This window comes from Ascidia mentula, chromosome 9 (assembly GCF_947561715.1).
Source record: "Ascidia mentula chromosome 9, kaAscMent1.1, whole genome shotgun sequence".
In the NCBI taxonomy this organism is placed as follows: domain Eukaryota; kingdom Metazoa; phylum Chordata; class Ascidiacea; order Phlebobranchia; family Ascidiidae; genus Ascidia; species Ascidia mentula.
In genome coordinates, this window is record NC_138574.1 from 8,177,860 (window position 1) to 8,196,695 (window position 18,836).

The 18,836-nt window shown below is 39.1% G+C and overlaps 2 protein-coding genes across 2 annotated transcripts; both read left to right on the forward strand.

Moving 5' to 3' along the window:
- The first annotated feature begins 3,988 nt into the window (after window positions 1–3,988).
- Window positions 3,989–15,244, forward strand: LOC145913044 (uncharacterized). Its single transcript, XM_083000559.1, has 15 exons — window positions 3,989–4,740; window positions 4,874–5,025; window positions 5,290–5,474; window positions 5,545–5,679; window positions 5,744–5,858; window positions 5,968–6,120; window positions 7,023–7,131; window positions 7,305–7,451; window positions 8,353–8,434; window positions 8,807–8,967; window positions 9,244–9,491; window positions 10,182–10,314; window positions 10,872–11,045; window positions 12,070–12,209; window positions 13,948–15,244. Exons 1-15 carry the CDS (start codon window positions 4,356–4,358, stop codon window positions 14,098–14,100), a joined length of 2,472 nt encoding a protein of 823 aa, XP_082856685.1. The 5' UTR covers window positions 3,989–4,355; the 3' UTR covers window positions 14,101–15,244.
- A 1,472-nt stretch (window positions 15,245–16,716) lies between these two features.
- Window positions 16,717–18,440, forward strand: LOC145914494 (3-galactosyl-N-acetylglucosaminide 4-alpha-L-fucosyltransferase FUT3-like; the record flags this gene model as incomplete). The annotated part of the gene is made up of 3 exons (XM_083002319.1): window positions 16,717–16,785; window positions 17,113–17,396; window positions 17,582–18,440. Coding segments are annotated over 3 exons (1,212 nt in total), but the record flags the coding sequence as incomplete, so codon positions are not given.
- Between the last annotated feature and the right edge of the window lie 396 nt (window positions 18,441–18,836).

Sequence of the window (18,836 nt, forward strand, 5' to 3'; positions counted from 1 at the left end):
GCAAGTTTTATACTCCACAAACTGTTACTACCGGAACTCGTTGACAACCACCAGTTGACAGTTCCAGTGCAGTCCTGGTTCAACGTGCTTAGGTTGCTTCATCACGTGATTGTGTATTCAATGGCTATTATGCATGTAATGTCTACAATGCCTAGACTTCATGCACACGACTTTTTAGTGCCTGAAATGCCTACAAAGGCCGGTTTAATCACAGTTATCTAATGGGTGTACACAGGATTGCCATAGTTCATAGACCCATAAACACAATATACAAACATGTTGACAAAAGATGGAAAAAGCCTTGGAAACTAAAAAAAATAACGAAATGTCTTAAACATAACAAGTCCCAATAAGTCGACAAATCCTTGAAATACTGACGAAATGGCTTCTGTTACAGCGAGAAATGACTTGTATGTGCTTTCTTTCCCTGTTTCTAGTTCGTGTCAGTGATCTGACTTCATTGACTATGACGTAACAATGCGTGTGATGTCATTAGTGTCGCAATCTTGTGCTGACCACGTTTTACAGTTTCTTTCTGTGCTGTAAGCAGCAGTTTCAGTTGTCGCAGTTCATAGTTGATCCAATTTAGTTTTGGAAATGTTTTGTTCTAACATTAGTGTTTTATGTGTAGCTATAAAAACATGAAAGTTAAAGTAATTGAAATGCTGAAACGTCTTAGTTGGTCAAAGTGCCTGTAATTCAGTCCTGGACTCCTAACAAGTTGGTACGTAATAGAATGTGTAAATTGTGTTAGTTAAATGTCGTGATAATATTTGTGTATGAGTTAAGAGGTGTTGACTTTCTTAATGTAACATATTTCTTTGTGCAAGTTTATCGGCCATATTGAATGTGCGTATTATTACCGATTGTGACACGTTTCTGTTCGTTTAACAGAGAACCAATGCTGTTGTGCAAGCGAAGAGGAATTTGTATCCGAAAAGGCAGGCAGTGTTGCGTTCAAAACAAATTAGAAAACCCCCTAGCGCGGCGGTCGGTGCAGATCCAGGCTGCACAGATTTTGAGTAAATTACGGCCGCTACACAGCTTCCATGAATATAGTTACAGTCCCTGAGTATACATCACCATAGTTTAATCACAAGCCAATAAATATAATGCGGGTGTAATGTTTTGCAATTAACGAAAAACAACATTTGTCGTTTTTATTTCAAGATGATTTTTAGTGTCCAGTTGTGATATTGTTTGTGCGTCGCGCAGGCTATGCATAGAAAGCTATGTAGAAGGCTTCGTGCTTGACGTAATTATGTACGGAGGGAGGTCAGTGGTGACATCTGTTATGAATCCGTGTTATCTACAAATTTAGGTGTTGCATAAACCCAAAACTACATCTACTTTAAACATGATGATTTTGATGTAATAAGCCCAATTATCGTAAATTAGAATACGAAAACATGACATGATGTAGAAACGGATGTTCATTTGAATAAATAAGTATAACATTTTATGGCTATAAAAGCATGGCAATTATTTTTATTGACCAAAATGGTTGGCAAGGGCGGTCATCACAGTCTTCGTGTTTTGTCATGGAGGTAAAAGCGTCAGGGAAAGGACGACGTGACCAACATAATCATGTAACACATCAAAGTCACCAATCAAAAATAATGAGCGTGTCTGTTTGTGCGCACGTTAAACGTGGCAAAAAATTCCTAATAAGCTTACTTGTACAATGGTCTGCAGCCATTGTGTGGTTGCTAACGTATATTCGAAGTTATATTGTAGAACGCATATCTGCGCAGTTTATAAGCAGCAAAATGAGGTCCACTTGTCGAGAATATCATTTATTCATCGTCTTTGGTCAAGAAATTTTTTAAAGGTTTGTATAGGCCTTATAAGAAACAAATTGCAATTGTTTAAGTTTTGGGAAAGGGTGTTATGATTTCCGTGATTTTATTGTAATTTCAAGTCTGATACCTACATCAAACCATTTTTTTATTTCTATAATTTATGATGTACTAACCAGCTTCCAACCCCATCGATCAAAATAAAATGACCCTTAAGATGTCTGATAATCTCTTGTCGTCCATGCAGGGGTTGGCAACCTTTTCCCTACCGCCGGCCAAAATTAAACTCTGCGAGGTTCCAGCGGGCTGTACATTTTTTTTTGTCAAACGATGCGAATTGGGGGATTTCATTCAGATTGTCTCTTTATTTTGTGTAATATATTGACACTCAGTAAGTCAGGTGGTGGGTTTTAGGATGCGGCCCTCAGTTTGTAGGTTGCCGACCCTGGTATACAGAATGCGCCCAAAGATGTTGACACCTGTAAGCGCTAATGAGCTTTGTGTGAGTAGTTGGTTGTAGCGTCATAATATTTTCAGTTTTGCTTGATTGCTAACAACTTTAGGCTATATACTAATGTCAAAGCTCTGTTATACATTGATAAATGTTGAATTCCGACACTTAAACTTTAACGTTTATGCTTCAAAAAAGAGCAAAACAGCTTGATACTTGCAAAACCGTATCAACACCAACTTTCAGCTGTGATCGATATATTTTAGATTGTCTGGTTTCGCTGTTTTAAAGAAACTTTAATAGTTTTTAGGCATTTAAAGGGCTTGGGTCACGTTTGGGCAATATTTCGTATTACACTGTCTCGCAATCATAATGCGGATAAGTAGGCTACATAGCCTAAGTAGCCTAGGTACAATTTTTAATGTTTGAAATTAATCTCTTTATCAAAGTTTGCGTTCTTGTGTGTAACTAACACAGGCCTACTGCAGGGTATGCTTATATGCCTACACCTGCTCGTACCTCTATATACAGACTGAAGTCTATACTCAAACTTGTCATACTGTGTCTTACAAAGTACAAATATGTCCTTCCAACCTAGGTAAATAGGTACCTGCATATAGGCTTGTAGGCTATAAAGGCAATAAAGCTAGTGTTCAAGGTCAATTTTGGCATGATAGTAGGAGAGGTTGATGCTAAACATTTTTTTAAACCTGAAAGGTTTATTGATTTCACAGATTGTCTTTTTTTTTTTAAATGCTTAGGGTCCAAAGATATTTTAAAATTTTGTCTCAAGTAACCAATGAGACTATTTCCTGCTTTGTTCAAGTAAAATCAAAACACAGTAGGCTAGTGTACTATAATAAAGCAACATTCTTACCTGTATGGCATATAGGCTAATTCTTAAAGTAATCTGCAAGAAACAGCAAACAACATAAATCGTTAAACGGCAAGGGTAAAGTATAGGAGAGCAGAGTTAGCCCTTACCAAATAGTAGGATTTGCAACTATCTTGCTGATAATTACGCCTACCTATTAAAGCAATATACTTGCGATTTTAGCAGTAGCCTATATAGCGGCAACAATTTATCGACAACCATAAACATCCCTACTTCAATAAAGATTTTTGCACCGCCAATCACATTTTGAACAACTGTACGGAAACGGCCAATTTCACACAAAAAGAACATATGCGTCAGTTTAAAAATTCTGGATTTCAGTCAAATTTGCCTTGTTCGGATATATTTCAAAATGTGAAATGTAGCTTTTGGTATTTACAATTATGCAACAGTACTGTTTTTTGCACTGCACAAAATTGTGTGATAAGAAGAACGTTATTTGAAACCTAACAGCCATATGTGGTCTTGTATTTGGTGCGTTTGTTGCCTTAGGTGATGCAATTGCTGATAATAATTGCCAACAAGTTTCGCAATCTCCGTTTACTTGTCTGCAACACGGCAAGTAAATTCGAGCGAGGTGTATTGCTGACGCGAAGACAATCTTAAACAAACTATATGCAGTAGAATGCCAGTGGATATTTTTCACAGCAAATGTTCGCTCTGGCTAAGCAAGAGCAACACCCCATTTTTCGACATTTTTTAACTGGCCTACTGTGACGAACGAAGAAACGCACGCAACACTAACCTTTTTTCACAAAAGAAAAAAGGAGAGGCCAGACATTTTCCCGGTTTCTCGTCATCATGTTTTGACGCGTGCATGGCAGCACGTGAGGAGCGTTTGCCCAGTTGGTCAGTAGAGGGGGAAAGTAAGAGCTTATAGTGTTTGTGAACACCTAAGCTAGCACGTTTTGCTGGCATGTTCTACTGGGATAAAGACCATACTTTACTAATGCCCTGAGTGCTTTCTTTTAGCAATAGTAACCGATTTTTTATAATTTGATTTGTCTCAGTAGACCTATAATTGCAGCATTAGCATTTCATCAGAAACAGCAGAAAGCATGCTTCTGGTCTGGAGCGATTCTGTTGTGCGGAATGTCATGTATCAGAGTTTGTACGGGACAATACTTTTGTTTGGTAAACGTAAACTTTAGTATACAACACGTTTTGCAAGCCACAAAACTCTGACTTGTCAGCATTTTTCTTGAAAACCATGGAGAATTTTGTAAATGTAGAATCACTACCACCTTTAAGTGAAGCCAATACAAACCTGGACTTTCCTGATTCCAATTCCGACATGACAAATGGACCTTTGTGCAATGGCGACACAAACAAGTGTTTAAGTCTTAAAAAGTCTGATGGGGCAACCCAGACTATTGGCAAATGCTATGTAGAAGATATTAATGGTCATGTAAATGGCAAGGGTGACCAGACCTTGACAAACGAAGTTTGCAATGGAAAAAATTGTGTGAATGGAGACTTGACTTCTGACAATGTTAGTGTAAACTCATCTGATATGGAAACATCCTCCAGAGGATATCTTCATCGCAAGATTGTGTCTTCAAGTGAAAGTGATGAAGACTCTGATTTTGATGATGGTAGATGTGCAATTGCTTTGATATTTCATCATTGTTTTTCAAATGTACTTGGACTTTAATGTGTGATGTCCATGTTGATAGGCCATAGTTATTTTTGTTAAAAAAGTATCTTGAAAATACATTATCTTATTAGGTGTTACAGAGGCAGCAACGAGAAAGATGTACAACAAAAGATCATGGGTTGCAAGTGTATTGGAGTGGAATGATCCACAGAATCAAGAGGAAACAATTCATCATATGAATGTTTTTCGCAAAAGCAAACAATTCTGTGATTTAGTTATTCAGGTTTGTAAATGCTATAAAGTAGAAAAATGTAACTAGGCTGTAATTCATTTTGTAGATGTTTGTTTTGTATTTGTTTTGTTTACGTAAGCTAAATATAGCCTCTCCATACAAAATTGTTACATTGTTAAAATATTCCTCCTAAATCAACAACTATTATTGTTTGCTGTAGAACTCTGTCTGAGGGGAACTGAATACAATATTGTTGTGTTTTTTTTATATTGTGTGCACCAGACAGTATTATGCATCTATTTTTATTTGGTAAAGGTTGGCGGAAAAGAATTGTATTGCCATAGAGTAATAGTTGGTGCCATGTCTAAGGCCATCTACAATGAGCTTTGTGGAGGTGAACAAGAGTGTGGACCAGTTGCCAGGATTCCTTTAAACTATGCCCAACATAGCTGGGTGCCAGAAGCTGTTGAAATTTTAATTGACTACATGTACACATCCAAGTAAATTCTTTATTTGTTGTGACTATTGTATGGTTTTGCATTGGTAAACTTTTCTGCTTTGTTTGTGTAGGTTGTCAGTCCCATCAAATCTTGTAATGGCTGTTTACAAGGCTTGTTGCCACCTACGAATTGATAGAGTTACACCAGTTTGCAGGAGACACATGGTTTCAGAACTTTGTGTTGATGAATGTGTCTCCATTAGAAGGTATATCTATACTAAACACCGGATTGTAATTATTTTATCATTGACATTTGTAAATTTTAAACAGACTTGCCTCAAGTGTTGCAGATGTGGAACTGAAAAACGTTGTTGATACTTTTATTGAAGAGCATTTTGAAACAGTTGTTACGAGTAATGACTTCTTTGGTCTTCCAAGAATAAAGGTTAGTTTCTGAATACTTGCATATATAAAATATCAAATAACTATCTTCCGCACATGTTTCAATAGTCCTTTTTAATGTTTTGATTTGATTTTCATAATTTCCTCCACAGATGGAAATTTCCTTATTATCCAGTACTCATCTTATTGGCTTGTTGGCATTAAATTGGCGCGATGGATCAGCTCTGTGTTCTTCAGCAATATCTTGGATTTATGACAACATTCAACTACGTGGGGGGGCATATCTGGAAGATTTAACAGAACAGGTTTGATTAAATTCCAAATATGCATGATACACATTGGTTACATTTCTGCAGTGTCGAAATTAATCAATAATTTAACAACCCCTTGCTGGGTCTGAATTGCGTTTTAATCTGTATTTGCAATCAGTACCTTGCTCTTTACAGATTAAATTCTGTACTTAATGATTGAGATAGTCCTGGCTTATGCCCAGGCATGTAATTGCTTTTGCAGTGTTTGTCAATCCATTGAATTTACCAGATTACTTTTCAATCAAGAATTACATGCTTGAATTCAAGGCCAACCTGTACCATTGGACATGCTGGGAATGTGCAATTTAAAACAAATTTATTAAACTAACCAACATAACACAATTAAAACTCCTATAATATTGACAAAAAAAAATTCAATGCTTCATCAAAGCAGAAACTTAATGGTTTTTTCATGTGATTTTCCACTGACTAAAAGTCTTGTCATATATTCTTACTTGTATTGTTTTTAATACCATGTTGGTAACTGAAACTTCAATGGAAGGTGTCGGATGGCTGTTGTGCCCAACGCAATGTGCGGTGATTGATTTTGCGTTTTCCCCATACCTTCTATGTGAGAGTGGAGTGACCTTCGCGTATTGTACTACGTCCCCCTGCTACCATAACACTCTACCAGCGCATCACGTTTCACACGCGACATCACTGAAAAGTTTTGCGTTGTTTCAAGTTACAGTTACTCGTCTATATTTTAAATTATTACACGTGCAGTATCAGTCTTAGGAAGACTATTTCTCTATATGTGTACGAACTTAGTTACTGGTTACTCGTCCATACTAAATGTTCAATAGGTTGTGATTTTTTGAACTACTGCTCCCTTTATGGCTACATTTATTGTGAAATTATATCTTACCACAGTTTAACGTAGTTGCTCCGCGCAGGTGCAGAGAATCACGTCAGAGGATTTGTATAATACTGCTAATTCATACAACGGAGGTGCCGGCCGCAAATTCTCGTTGGATTCAGATAAAGGATGGCACGATGTTAATGGTAAGAACAGAACAAACGTTTTTAATTTGTTTCATGGTTATATTACATGGAAGTGTGCGACTTGTGACAGTGAATTGACGCTTGACAAATGCGAATCGTAATTACCTTGGTACTACCTCCAAAAAGGATAGGCTGTTTAACGGGAAGTACCATTTTTGTGACGTCTCACGCAGGTCGCCATGTGACGACGCACAGTACGCGACTCTCGCGTTCCTCATCTATGGATTCTCTCACATCCTCCGAATCGGAAGAAGCCCCGAAACATTTAAAAAGCAATCTGGAAGGCGAATGGAAAATCATCGCCTACAACCAGACATCAGGTTTACCCCGAAGTGTATATGCGCGTTGCCTTTGCCTTCCGTTTATAGTACGTAAACGACGTTAACGTATAGAGGTATTGATCCATTAGCAGCGCGTAATTGCAATTTACGCCTTCACGTAAGCGTAGCTTTGATCCAAATTTCCTGCCCCACTAACTTTAATTACTTGCGTTGAGTGCAGTTGTTCCTACCTAAGCCTTAGACGTCATAGCGTGCGCCACCATTTGTGAAAAGCGTTAACTGTTTACTTACCCTTGTGTGGAGTTTTCTACTGGCACAGTTGATTCTTTACAACTGTTCAACAATGTCAACTATACAATGGCACCCGACAGTACGTTAAAATTTAATTGGTGAATTAACTATGCCACCTGGGGTGAAACAAAATTTGGGTGGGTTTATATAAACTTCAGGCCTGCTGGACGGGTACAAGCAACAAGGCTAGGGAACCCACCATGACAGTGACATTGCGAAGGCGCACCACAGCAGCTTGGGTCGATAACAAAATTTCCAAACCGTCAGTACGGGCGCTAATCTCAAGGCTGTCAGACAATTTAATAGCGACTCGAGAAACCAATCGATTCACTCCTAGATCGAAAACTTGCTCCTCACATAACCAGACTGGAATTGATATTTAACCAACCACCGATTATGTTACACTTTGCTGTGTGTCCGAAAACGAAATTAAATAGGTCATCTTACCGAAAAAATATTTTGCAGTTAAACTATTGCAAAGGCATAATACTTTTGTAATGTTTTGAAACCTATCACCAGAAAAACTGGTCGTGATATTTGCCAAATCAGCGTCATCGGAGCGTTGAAGCAGTTACTGTAAAGCGGTGTTGTGATTTACATAAATTTTCTGAGGGACGGTAGGTCCTTAGTTGTTTATTTCCATGTACAGATCACATGACCGCACTTTGCTGCGTGGGTGACGTCCTGTGCACTCTCACCATCCACCTGCCGCCACCTGGCGACCTGCAAAAGTGTGTGAAAGTATTGACTTTTGCTTTGTGTGCACGGCGTAAACACAACGATCGACTTTAGTTGTTCCGCACACTGTAAAAACCTATTTCACCCGCCATGTCTGAAGTATAAAGTTAACTGGTCTTTTGTTTGTTACTTAACCATGCTGGTATAGTGTTTGTGCATGTATAAAGCTTTCATTTTTTTGGTAAAGAATTTCAATTTTATTTGCTCCAAACACAGCCACTAGCGCATTTAGTTGCTTGTATGGAAATAATAATAATAATAACTTACACCGCAAAACCAAGAAACGGATTCGCTGTAGAATTTATTAATTATCCGATAAAACAGAAGCACTACAGTTGTCATCTTCACGTCTTTCAATTTCACAGCGGATCACATGATTCAAGCAGTCACCATAGCAACTCGGCTGTCAGTTCCACATCGGCATCGTGTACGTCATCAGTTGGTTCTGTCAGTCACCTGTCTTCCCTTGCTCAAGCACGATGTGCTGCTGGTGTAGCTGTTCTCAATGGGAAGATCTACGCTGCAGGTAAGTTAACTACTCTCGTTGCAACACTTTGGACCGGAATAACTTACATGGTTCAGAGGACCAAGGGAATCACAACCCTTGATCCTCGTGTTTTCTAGTAGGTCAGACATGTTATAGCTGGATTTTCGGTTTCATATAGCATGCGCAAGTGCATGTATAAGAATTGTAAATTAATATCAGTTCCAGTTCGGATTGTCAATTTCTTTCAAGAACTGCAAAATAACTCAAGAAAAGTGTTCCCATTGGTATGCAGTACGAAAATGATTTGTTTTGTAGGCGGCTTCAACCAGTCGGAATGTCTCGACTCAGTCGAATGCTTTGACCCGAGCTCGAGTCGTTGGAGTGGGGTGTGTCGACTCCATGAGAGAAGAGCTCGCTTCTCTGCGGCCGTTCTGAACAACCAACTCTACGCCGTGGGCGGCTCGTCTGGATCCCAAAACCAAATCTCAGTGGAGAGATATGATCCCTTGCGTGACGTATGGAGTCACGTGGCTCAACTTTTGACGCGCTGCTCGGAGTCAGGGGTGAATATTTGACGTCGGTGTTCCAACCGCAGATAAAGCCGTGGAAGTTTATATCAGATTAAGCGCTCGTTAAGCCGACACGCAAAGCTTCGTGAGCCTCTAATAAGTGCACAATATAAGACCATATCTGGCCCGCTGGAATGCAAAGTGACCTGTAGGACTTGCGATAGGGCAAAATGCGTAGTTTGCAAAATACAGATGTCTAGTAGATAGCAGTTGGTAATGGAGCGTGCAGGCCTTGTTTGGTTTAGTTGTAATTGAGTAAATCGTCTATCCCGATGTAGGTCACGTTCGAAGTGCCTCGACAAGGGGCACGGCTCCATCGATCCACTTAAATGTTGTTGTCGGGCTCTTCTAGAGGTTCGTTTAAACTGTTGTGAACGGAAGTCGAAATCGATAAAACGCTACTTCTCAGAACCTCTTTCGAAGTTTTCAAGACACACGTGGTTGTAATTTATTGTATTCACGAGAAATCTGTTTTGTTAACTCTCGGGTGCGCTTGCGTGAAAGTTACACATGTGTAGCGTCCAATATTGCCAAAGTACGGCTGTGTATGTTGCTTTCACCTCATAACCAAAAACACTTTGCGTCAATCTAACTTCCACATGAAATACGATCCAACAATATAGAAGCATAACATATGTTCCTGTTACTATTGTGTTTGCCTAAAATTAATAGTTGACCTTGTAGGTTGGGGTGCTGAACGGTTTATTGTACTGCATTGGTGGCGTGCAGCAAAGTACAGGAGTCGCGGGAATCAAAATATGTCAGGTGTACGACCCCGAGAAAGACGAATGGGATTACACGAGTTCCCTACACACAGGTAACGCGTGTTGTAACTATCTAAGCTAACCGCTTGTATTTTCCCCGTATCAGTTTGACCCTTACTTTCGTAGAACTCCAAATAGTTGGTTTACTTCCTTCTTACTTCATCACTATAACCTGGCTGTACTTCCGTGCATTGTCCTCGTGGTTTTTGACCATTAGCTCGTGTGACTAGATTTGCTGTTTCTATAGTGATGAAGTCTATTGTTTTTGCCAAATATGCTTTAGTAATCCGACACCATTTGTTGCTGTCAGTATACATTAGCCACTACTGTCCCTTTAAAAATTAACAATGGAAGTTGAAAAATTAACAATAATCCATCTGAGCTGTCTAAAGATCGCTTTGTTGGGATTTTAATATATGGAAGTTGTTGGTTTATATTATGTCAAAGATAGCTAAAGGGACAAAGGAACTGCTTTAATTAAGCGCATTTATCTCGTGTCATTAACTTTGGCCCAAAAATTATGCTCTTTTAATCGCAACGGCACCAGCGCAATTACCAACAACATTTAGGCTCGTCAATAACGTTCTATTCAACCTCCTACTTCCTTCAGGTCGGAGTTCGTTGGGCGTGGCAGCGTTGGGTGGATTTCTGTACGCTGCGGGTGGGAGTGACGGATGGTCGTGTCTCTCCTCCACTGAGAGATATGACCCTGCAGCCAAGAATTGGACGGCGGGCGCCAACTTGATGGTTCCGAGAAGGGGACTTGGGATGATTTCCCATAATGGTATGTTGTTTTTTCTGGAACTTTATCTTGTCATGCCTTTTTCCTTTGAAGAGTTCGCGAGCGACGTATTGTTCACAATATAATGAAAAAGTAAATTACAATGTTTGTAGATTCTAGTGAAATAAACAGAAAACAGCAGCATTTATGGATTTGCCATGTTCATGTTTTCGTTTTCAACCAAAGCATTAAATATGTTTTTAGTGGTAATTGCTGTTGGCTTCCCGCTATAATTTTTAGTGATCTATTAAAAATTAGATAATATAACACAATTTCCACATGGTTTGTAGAGAATGGCGTTTAGTAATTGGTTAAAAAACATAACGGGACGTCAACGGCATTAAAATTCAATGAAAAAACTAGAAATGAGAGACGGAAAATCGTTACTGGAGTGTAGGAATGTCAGCTGCTAACATTATTTTTCCAACCTCAATTAAATTAAATCGTTGCCACTAAATTGAAATCTCCTCGCATCGATTTTTGCTCTTCCGTCTGTAACAGAAGACTAATCTCTTATTGTTTGGCTCGGAAAACGTCAGAAAGTATATGGCAGATAATTTGTGCATGCGAACTTCGTTCGTCCCATGGGATTCGCATCCCCGGGAGTGCAGACGCGCACGTAGACAGTAATTGGATGCCTTGATTCATTTGTGAAGGAAAACTATTAAAAACAGCTGTGGCATACCGGAATATTGTTGTGCGTGCTGCTCACCACCACAACAACATCCTCACGATGTTTGAAGAAAACGTTCATGAAAAATGTGCAAAATGTGCAATGTGCTATTGGTCAAACTATGTTAATTTTGTCATTGATATTTTACATGCATCTGTTGGAAATGACAGACAAATTTGTGTTTAATAAGTAAAACTGGCCATTTTTGCTTGTTTTTTTATACGTGCATTGTATAGGACGAAAGTTCTCTGTAAAAATTAGTTAAAAATAGTTTTTCCCATGCGCCCGAAGTCATGCATCAGTAACTTTACTCACGACTTCAAAAATGTCGGCAGATTTGTATTTTTTGCGCAGGAGCTTTGTACTGCTTGGGTGGATTCGACGGACACTCTTTTCTCGTCTCGGCTGAGCGATTTTCACCTGACGAAGGTGACGTTTGGTGTCACGTGACTGCCTCGCTGAACCTTCCCCGCAACAACGCGGGTCTCGCGTCGGTAAGAACTTGTTGCTTGTTTGTTGCCGTTGTTTACGTTTGAATTCACCGCCCATCGCAAACACGTTGGCATGATAACATCGCACCGTCCACCGATTTGCGTTGCTATCGTCGAAAACTTAATATTTCACTGCTGTTGTCTGGCATCTGGTACAATTTAAATATAAAAGTGAGGCTTCTTTGTTTCTAAAATATACCCAAATGCTATTGCTTGAAATATGCGTTTAGGCTGAAGACCGAAGGACTTAATTTACTGGACATTCTGTGCCACTATTACATGTAAAGATTAGCCACTTTGGGGTAACAGATATGAGTTAGTCCATGGCGTGTTTGGGCAAATAAACTTTTACGATTTTAATTGGATTCAATTAAATGGGCTTCGTTACAAACTCCAAAATCTATACAGTTGTGTTTTCCATTGCGAGAGTTTATTCCGAGTACTTAAAAAAAAACTCGAAACGACGACTTTTGACCGGCGACCGCAGAGTGGTAACGAGATCCTCTCGCAAAACTATTTTTAAATTTCAAAGTCTCCCGTTGACAATGACGAGTGTCGGTGGAAGTCTCTTCACCTCGTCGCTAACCCCGGCCTTCAAGTATTTGTTCTAGTGTAAGTTCTACCCCTAACTAAGTAAAAGGGATCTGTCTACACCGCACACTTATCCGATTTTGATTGACATTTTTGTTGTCAAGTGCTTAGCTGGCTACTGTCGCATTTGTGTCAGATTGATCAACTCTAGAAAGTGATTTAGGATCAAACAAACATTTTAATGTATAGTAGTTTTCTGTAGTTTTGTGCTGCCCGTCGACAAGCATAATAGGAAAGCCAAAACGGCCTTGTTATCGATGGAAAATGTTAGTCCTCGAGAACTTGTAAAACCAAACGGAATCTTCCAAGTACGAAATTTAGGATAACTTGGTTTTCAACATTCTCAGTAAACTTGCGAAACATGCCCATGGAATATTACGCGAAAACCTGTTTATCGCGTTATTGTTTTAACAGTGCAGCACGATCAAATTATCACATATGCGTCGCAAACGATACGAAATCAACACCAAAACAATACACTGTTTACAACGCAACGCGATCTCGTTTCTCACAAAACAGAGTGGCGTGCTTTGATGTCGCTCGGGTGGTGTATATTACCCAATAACAAAAGTTACTTCACATTGGTTTTGCGAACGTGTTGTTTTAAATCTTCGCCTGACCTACCAATAACCTTGAACGTGCGTTCAACTCGTATTTTTTAAAAGGTTTTTCGTGACTGGGTTAATGTCGTGCTATTGCATTTAACGCATGTACATCACGGATAAAACTGTTTGAAATGAGATTACCACCATTGTAATTTACTACGTATATCCTACCGACACATAGCATACAAGCTTTATACAATATTCGTGTTTGTAAAATGAGGTATTGCTTGTTACATAGTTAGTTTCGGATGATCTAGCCGTCCAATTTTTACCCGTGTGCAATATTAAATTAATCTATTGCAGTAATGAGCATTTGTGAACACGAAGCGAAAAATTGTTTGTTGTTATTTCGTAGCGGGAAGTAGTTTAACTGAAAATGTTCATTGTAACATCCAAGTTGGTAAATGCATAGATAGCTCTTGATAGATGTTACAACAATAAAACAATTCCCCGCTTTATTAATTTCTATTCGAGTTTTTCCCACTTCAGAAAAAGGTGGTGGATAAGGCACAAAATGAGATCTGAAACTTTTCTTTCGTCTGCAGTTGAACGGAAATCTCTACGTGGTTGGAGGTTACTCTGGTCGACATTTTCTCTCATCTGTTGAAATTTTTGACGAAGCAGTCAGCGAGTGGACGAACGACGAACACCAGGAGGCGCTCGCTGCAACAACAAATGGGGAATCGGAGTCGAATTAACCTGAATTGGTTTTTGTGGCGTTTATTTATTTAGCGTAGTGATGATAGGTTCCACATTGCTTTTTTTGTCAACTGGTAGATCAGCATAGGTTATTGTTAGATTTCTGTGGGTTGAAGTGTGTAAGTTTCCAGTAGGTTTGTGAATGCACAAATTTCTTGTCAAACGTTTCTCAGTATAATGGTGTGGTTCACATACTGTGATTTATGTATGGACCAGTTCGATTTTATTTTTTTCCGCGTTTTGTTGACCTCTTCCTCTGTTACTTTATGGAATGCCGTGTAGCAAACGTATGGACTGGACCGCACGGTGGCGCTAGTTCCTCGCATTAGATCCAAGTCACAAGTTTGTCACTGTTAACTTCAGTCACTTACATAATTTGCACCGGCTTTAGTTGCGTAGCGAGCTGAGCTTCAATATTGAAATAACATGTGTTTTCAACATGTTATGGCTGAAGTTGGTGTTGCCTGTAGCGGAGAGCACTGCCCGTCAGGGACGAAAATATTGCTGAAATATTCGCCTGGTAAAACGAGACGATATCTGCCATAATCAGTGATGAATTAAATCCTGACACTGTGAAATACTAACAAGTAGTTAATGGGATCTCTGAGTCGTTGCCTCGATAACGTTTGTTTTATTCGCTTGATCGATTTTATTTCACTTGGACATGGACACGTTATCAATAATACATTAGAAAACCGACGCAATAGACCGTGGGTTTTTTTCTTATAAACAAACTAGCTTCTTGTCTTATGGAAACATGGCACATATTACTAAGTTCAGTGTTTAATCCATTTTTTATGTGAAGGAACCCGGGTGTGGAACAACACTTGTGTTTTGTTGTGAATTCTTTCCTCACTTTACCTGATTTTCGCAAATATATATGAAATCTTAGTTTTGATGCTGACGTTGCAACCGACACGACCGAATTTTGGTTTTTGCCATCTGTCTTTTTATTGAAACAAAAGTGGTTTGAGGAATATTCAACAATTCTTTCCGCCTCACTTCTGATTTTAGGTTGGTTGTATTTTGAAACCGATGATTCTGTACAGCAAACGTGACATTTTTCTTCATGTAAGCTTCAGTAATAACAGTATGTGAACATGTCAAACTGTGATCATTGCAATAAAAACCGGTGCCGTGCTGTAATAAGTTTGATTTTGTGTTCAAAGATTTGCGAATCCTATTTATATATTCATATGTGTTAAATTGCATTTATAAATCTGTAGTCAGGTTTCAAAACCACAGCCCATATGGCCAGTTTTATGCAGGTGCGGTTGAATTTTTAGTTTGAATGAAAACAATTGGTGCTTTTCTTATTTGAAAACATTAACAATGGGATTAGGAAAAAATCTATACTAAACAAAATTAGAATTTTGAGGGTCGTAGCTTCATACGATAAACAGCGACGAAAATATATTTTTTAAATATTGTAACTACACCATATATAAGGTTTTCAGGCTTGGCAGCCCGGGCAATACAGCCTAGCTGGATCAGCCACTTTTTCCTGACAAGTCGGAGCGAGATTTAAAAAATCAAGCTCCCGGTCAGGTTTGAACTCACGACCCTGGGCTAACCAGGCCCAACGCTCTACCAACTGAGCTACAGGAGCTCAGTGGTTTTGCGTGGTATACTGTGGCCAAGGTACACTGGTGCGCAAGCGCACAACTTGCCAGGCAACCTTCACATATACGTAGGGGATCTCTACCACCGTATCCGATAATGATCGCGATACGATAGCTGTGATCGCCAAGCAAGGACCTGCGCAGTGGGTCGATCCTGCCTATCATGCCGTTGCATGTAATATTACTGCGTTACACTATATATATATATACTGTCGACGATTCTCCGACCAAATAATAGTACAGCTTTTCCTACAGAATTCAGCCTGACATAATCTTACATCAACTTCCTCAAAACATATTTGAAAAGAGACGAATTTAATTCGCTAAGTGGTCACTTCACTTTGAAAGAAAGTACGTACGTTTTGCCTCGAGCGTTTGTAGTTCATGCCAAGTTAGTATTCGTGTTCAACCCTTTCAACATTTTTGTTGAGGTTTAGCATTCAGTAGACCCTAAAATTTTAACTAGTTAATGTAGATCAATGAAAAGCTCTTTACTTGACCCCTATTTAGTGGATAAGGCAGCTGTTGTTTGACGTCTTTTAAGGCTTTGGGTACTTCTTTTGGTACCGTAGTTCACGATTTAAAATAATCAGGTTTTGTTATAATTTATATATCATTGTAATCTCAATTCGTAAGTAGTTGACAGTGCCTACTGTGCGCACCCCAATCTAATGAACATTTTTGCAGAAAAAATGTGATGAATTGGTGATGGTAAAATAAATTGTCGCAATGCGCCTGAGGGCATTTAGTAAATAAAAAACGTTTTGCAGAATCCGCCACAACTATGTGCAGCAGGGTGAATGTCGCGTGGGAGGTTACCTTTAGAATGATTTTACGAGCGTTTGTATGATTCTCCAGGAAACGTTTCGGTAGAATATGTGGTTTGGATGTTTTATCGGCGATGAAGTCGATTAACCAGACAACAAGATTGGCACGTAAAACCATTTACCTGATAACCGTGTCAATTGTGGTTGTTTTCTTCATCGATACGTTTCTGCCCTGGACCCAACGGCTTATATTCAAACACGACAAGTTGGACGTTTATTCTCAATCCAACAAAGTGTGTGTATTTGTTTCATGTGGAAACTATATCATAAAAGAGCTAATTTTTTTTATTATTACCTACGACAACTTAACTTGCGATTCTTAAGGGGATGGTGGTAAATTTGTTTGGGCGCAAACAATATAATTATTTTGTGCAACATTTACTGGTACTTTTGTTGGGGTTGTTTGATTTTCATCATGTGATTTCGATGCGCAGGCGAAACTAGTTGAAAATAATTGTCTGTACTTTACGCCTATTACAAAAAACATCATGTATTTGACATACGATGTATGTGCAACTGAAAGTCGATGCGTTTTTAACCACCCCTCAAAACATACATTTAGATCCAGCGCAAGCAAAATCTTCAACTAAAAAACACTTTCAAAGTTCAACGAAATTCAGACACGAGGCTCGAAACATTGAAGAAACGGCCCAACATTTTAATATGGCAAGGGCCAGGTTATCTCATGGCAAATTGGAAACAAACGTTGGAGTTTACAGTTCCAGAGAATTGTGGCGGGTGCATAGTGACCACCAATCGTTCCACTCTACAAGAAAGTTTGGCTGTTGTTCTCTTTAGTGGCCACGCAATGTTGCGAAAAATGGCTATACCCGACCCTAAAACGAGGTAAGCTGCAAACCTGCAACAAAAAAAAAGTTTTTAAAAAAAGAACTTATGGTTGCGGTAGTCAATCATTGTACATCTCCATGAGTAGTTCGTTTCTTATATTCTAGTTGTGTTGTTTTGGATTAATGGTTTTGCTAACACGTTGAAACTGTGCAGTTGCTGCAAATTTTCTATACTTACCGCAGGATTCCAGAGCAGCATTACGTGTTTTGGAGCAAAGAAACTCCAGCCAAGCTTACACGTTTCAAAGAACTTGTGAAAGACAAGCGTTTTGATCCAATCTTCAACCTAACTTGGATGTTTTTCAGTAAATCGGACATACGCTCACATTTCGGTACCCTTCGGCGTGCTGTTGAGGCCTCAATAAGACAAAACTTTACGGGAAATCTAAAGACTCTTGTAAGATCAAAAACTAAGGTTGCTGTATGGGTTGTTAGTAACTGTGACCGATTGTATGGAGCAGTCTGGCGCATGCAATATGCAAGAAAATTACAAGAGGCTGGACTAAAGTTGGATAAATTTGGAGAGTGTTTTAAAATGAGGGACGAATCTAAGCTTGTAGCAAAAGTTCAAGATTATAAATTTTATCTATCGTTTGAAAACTCACTTCATTGCCCAGAATACCTCACGGAGAAGTTTTGGAGAAATGGCCTTGAAGCTGGTCTGGTTCCCATAGTCTGGGGTCCGACCAAAGCTGATGTGGAAGCAGTTGCTCCCAAAAACTCATATATACACGCGGAAGACTTTGAAACCCCACAAAAATTAGTTGAATACATAAGGTATTTAAACAATCACGACGACAAATACTTGGAGTATCACAAATGGCGCGAAACACCTTTAGAATCCATTCCTCTTGATGATAATACGAGAGGGTACAAGCAAGAAGCGTGTCGCCTGTGTCGACGAGTGGTTGTTGAAAACCATCCACTCCAGACTATTCCTTCCATATCCGAATGGTTTTATGGCAATTATCCAGACGACAAATGTCTCATGTCATCCCCAAACATGACGAAAGAAGAAAAATCCGAATTAGTGAACTTTTAACGAAAAATAGTTGCTCGTGAGTTGGCCAGAACAAAGTTGTTACTATACAATGACTCAAGGCGTAGTCCGGAGATCGTTAACATTCACGACCCAAATAGTCATTTAAACTCGTTTGCAAAGAAAACATACCCAGTGCCGCCAATGCACGCACGAAAGAAAATATAAATCACCAGCATACGTTTTGGATCGATTTTATTGACACTTCTACAAAATGTGATCGCTCCATAAAGCGCTCCAAAAGTGTAAAATGTTGGATATTTGTTCACTTTTTCGTTTTTTTTCAAATAAACTTTGCACCTCTTTGGATTTAATATGAAGGAATAAAAAAGCCGCACGGATGCTACTGACCGTGAATTGCCGACCGTTGGCGTAACGAAACACATATTTTGCCGTGTA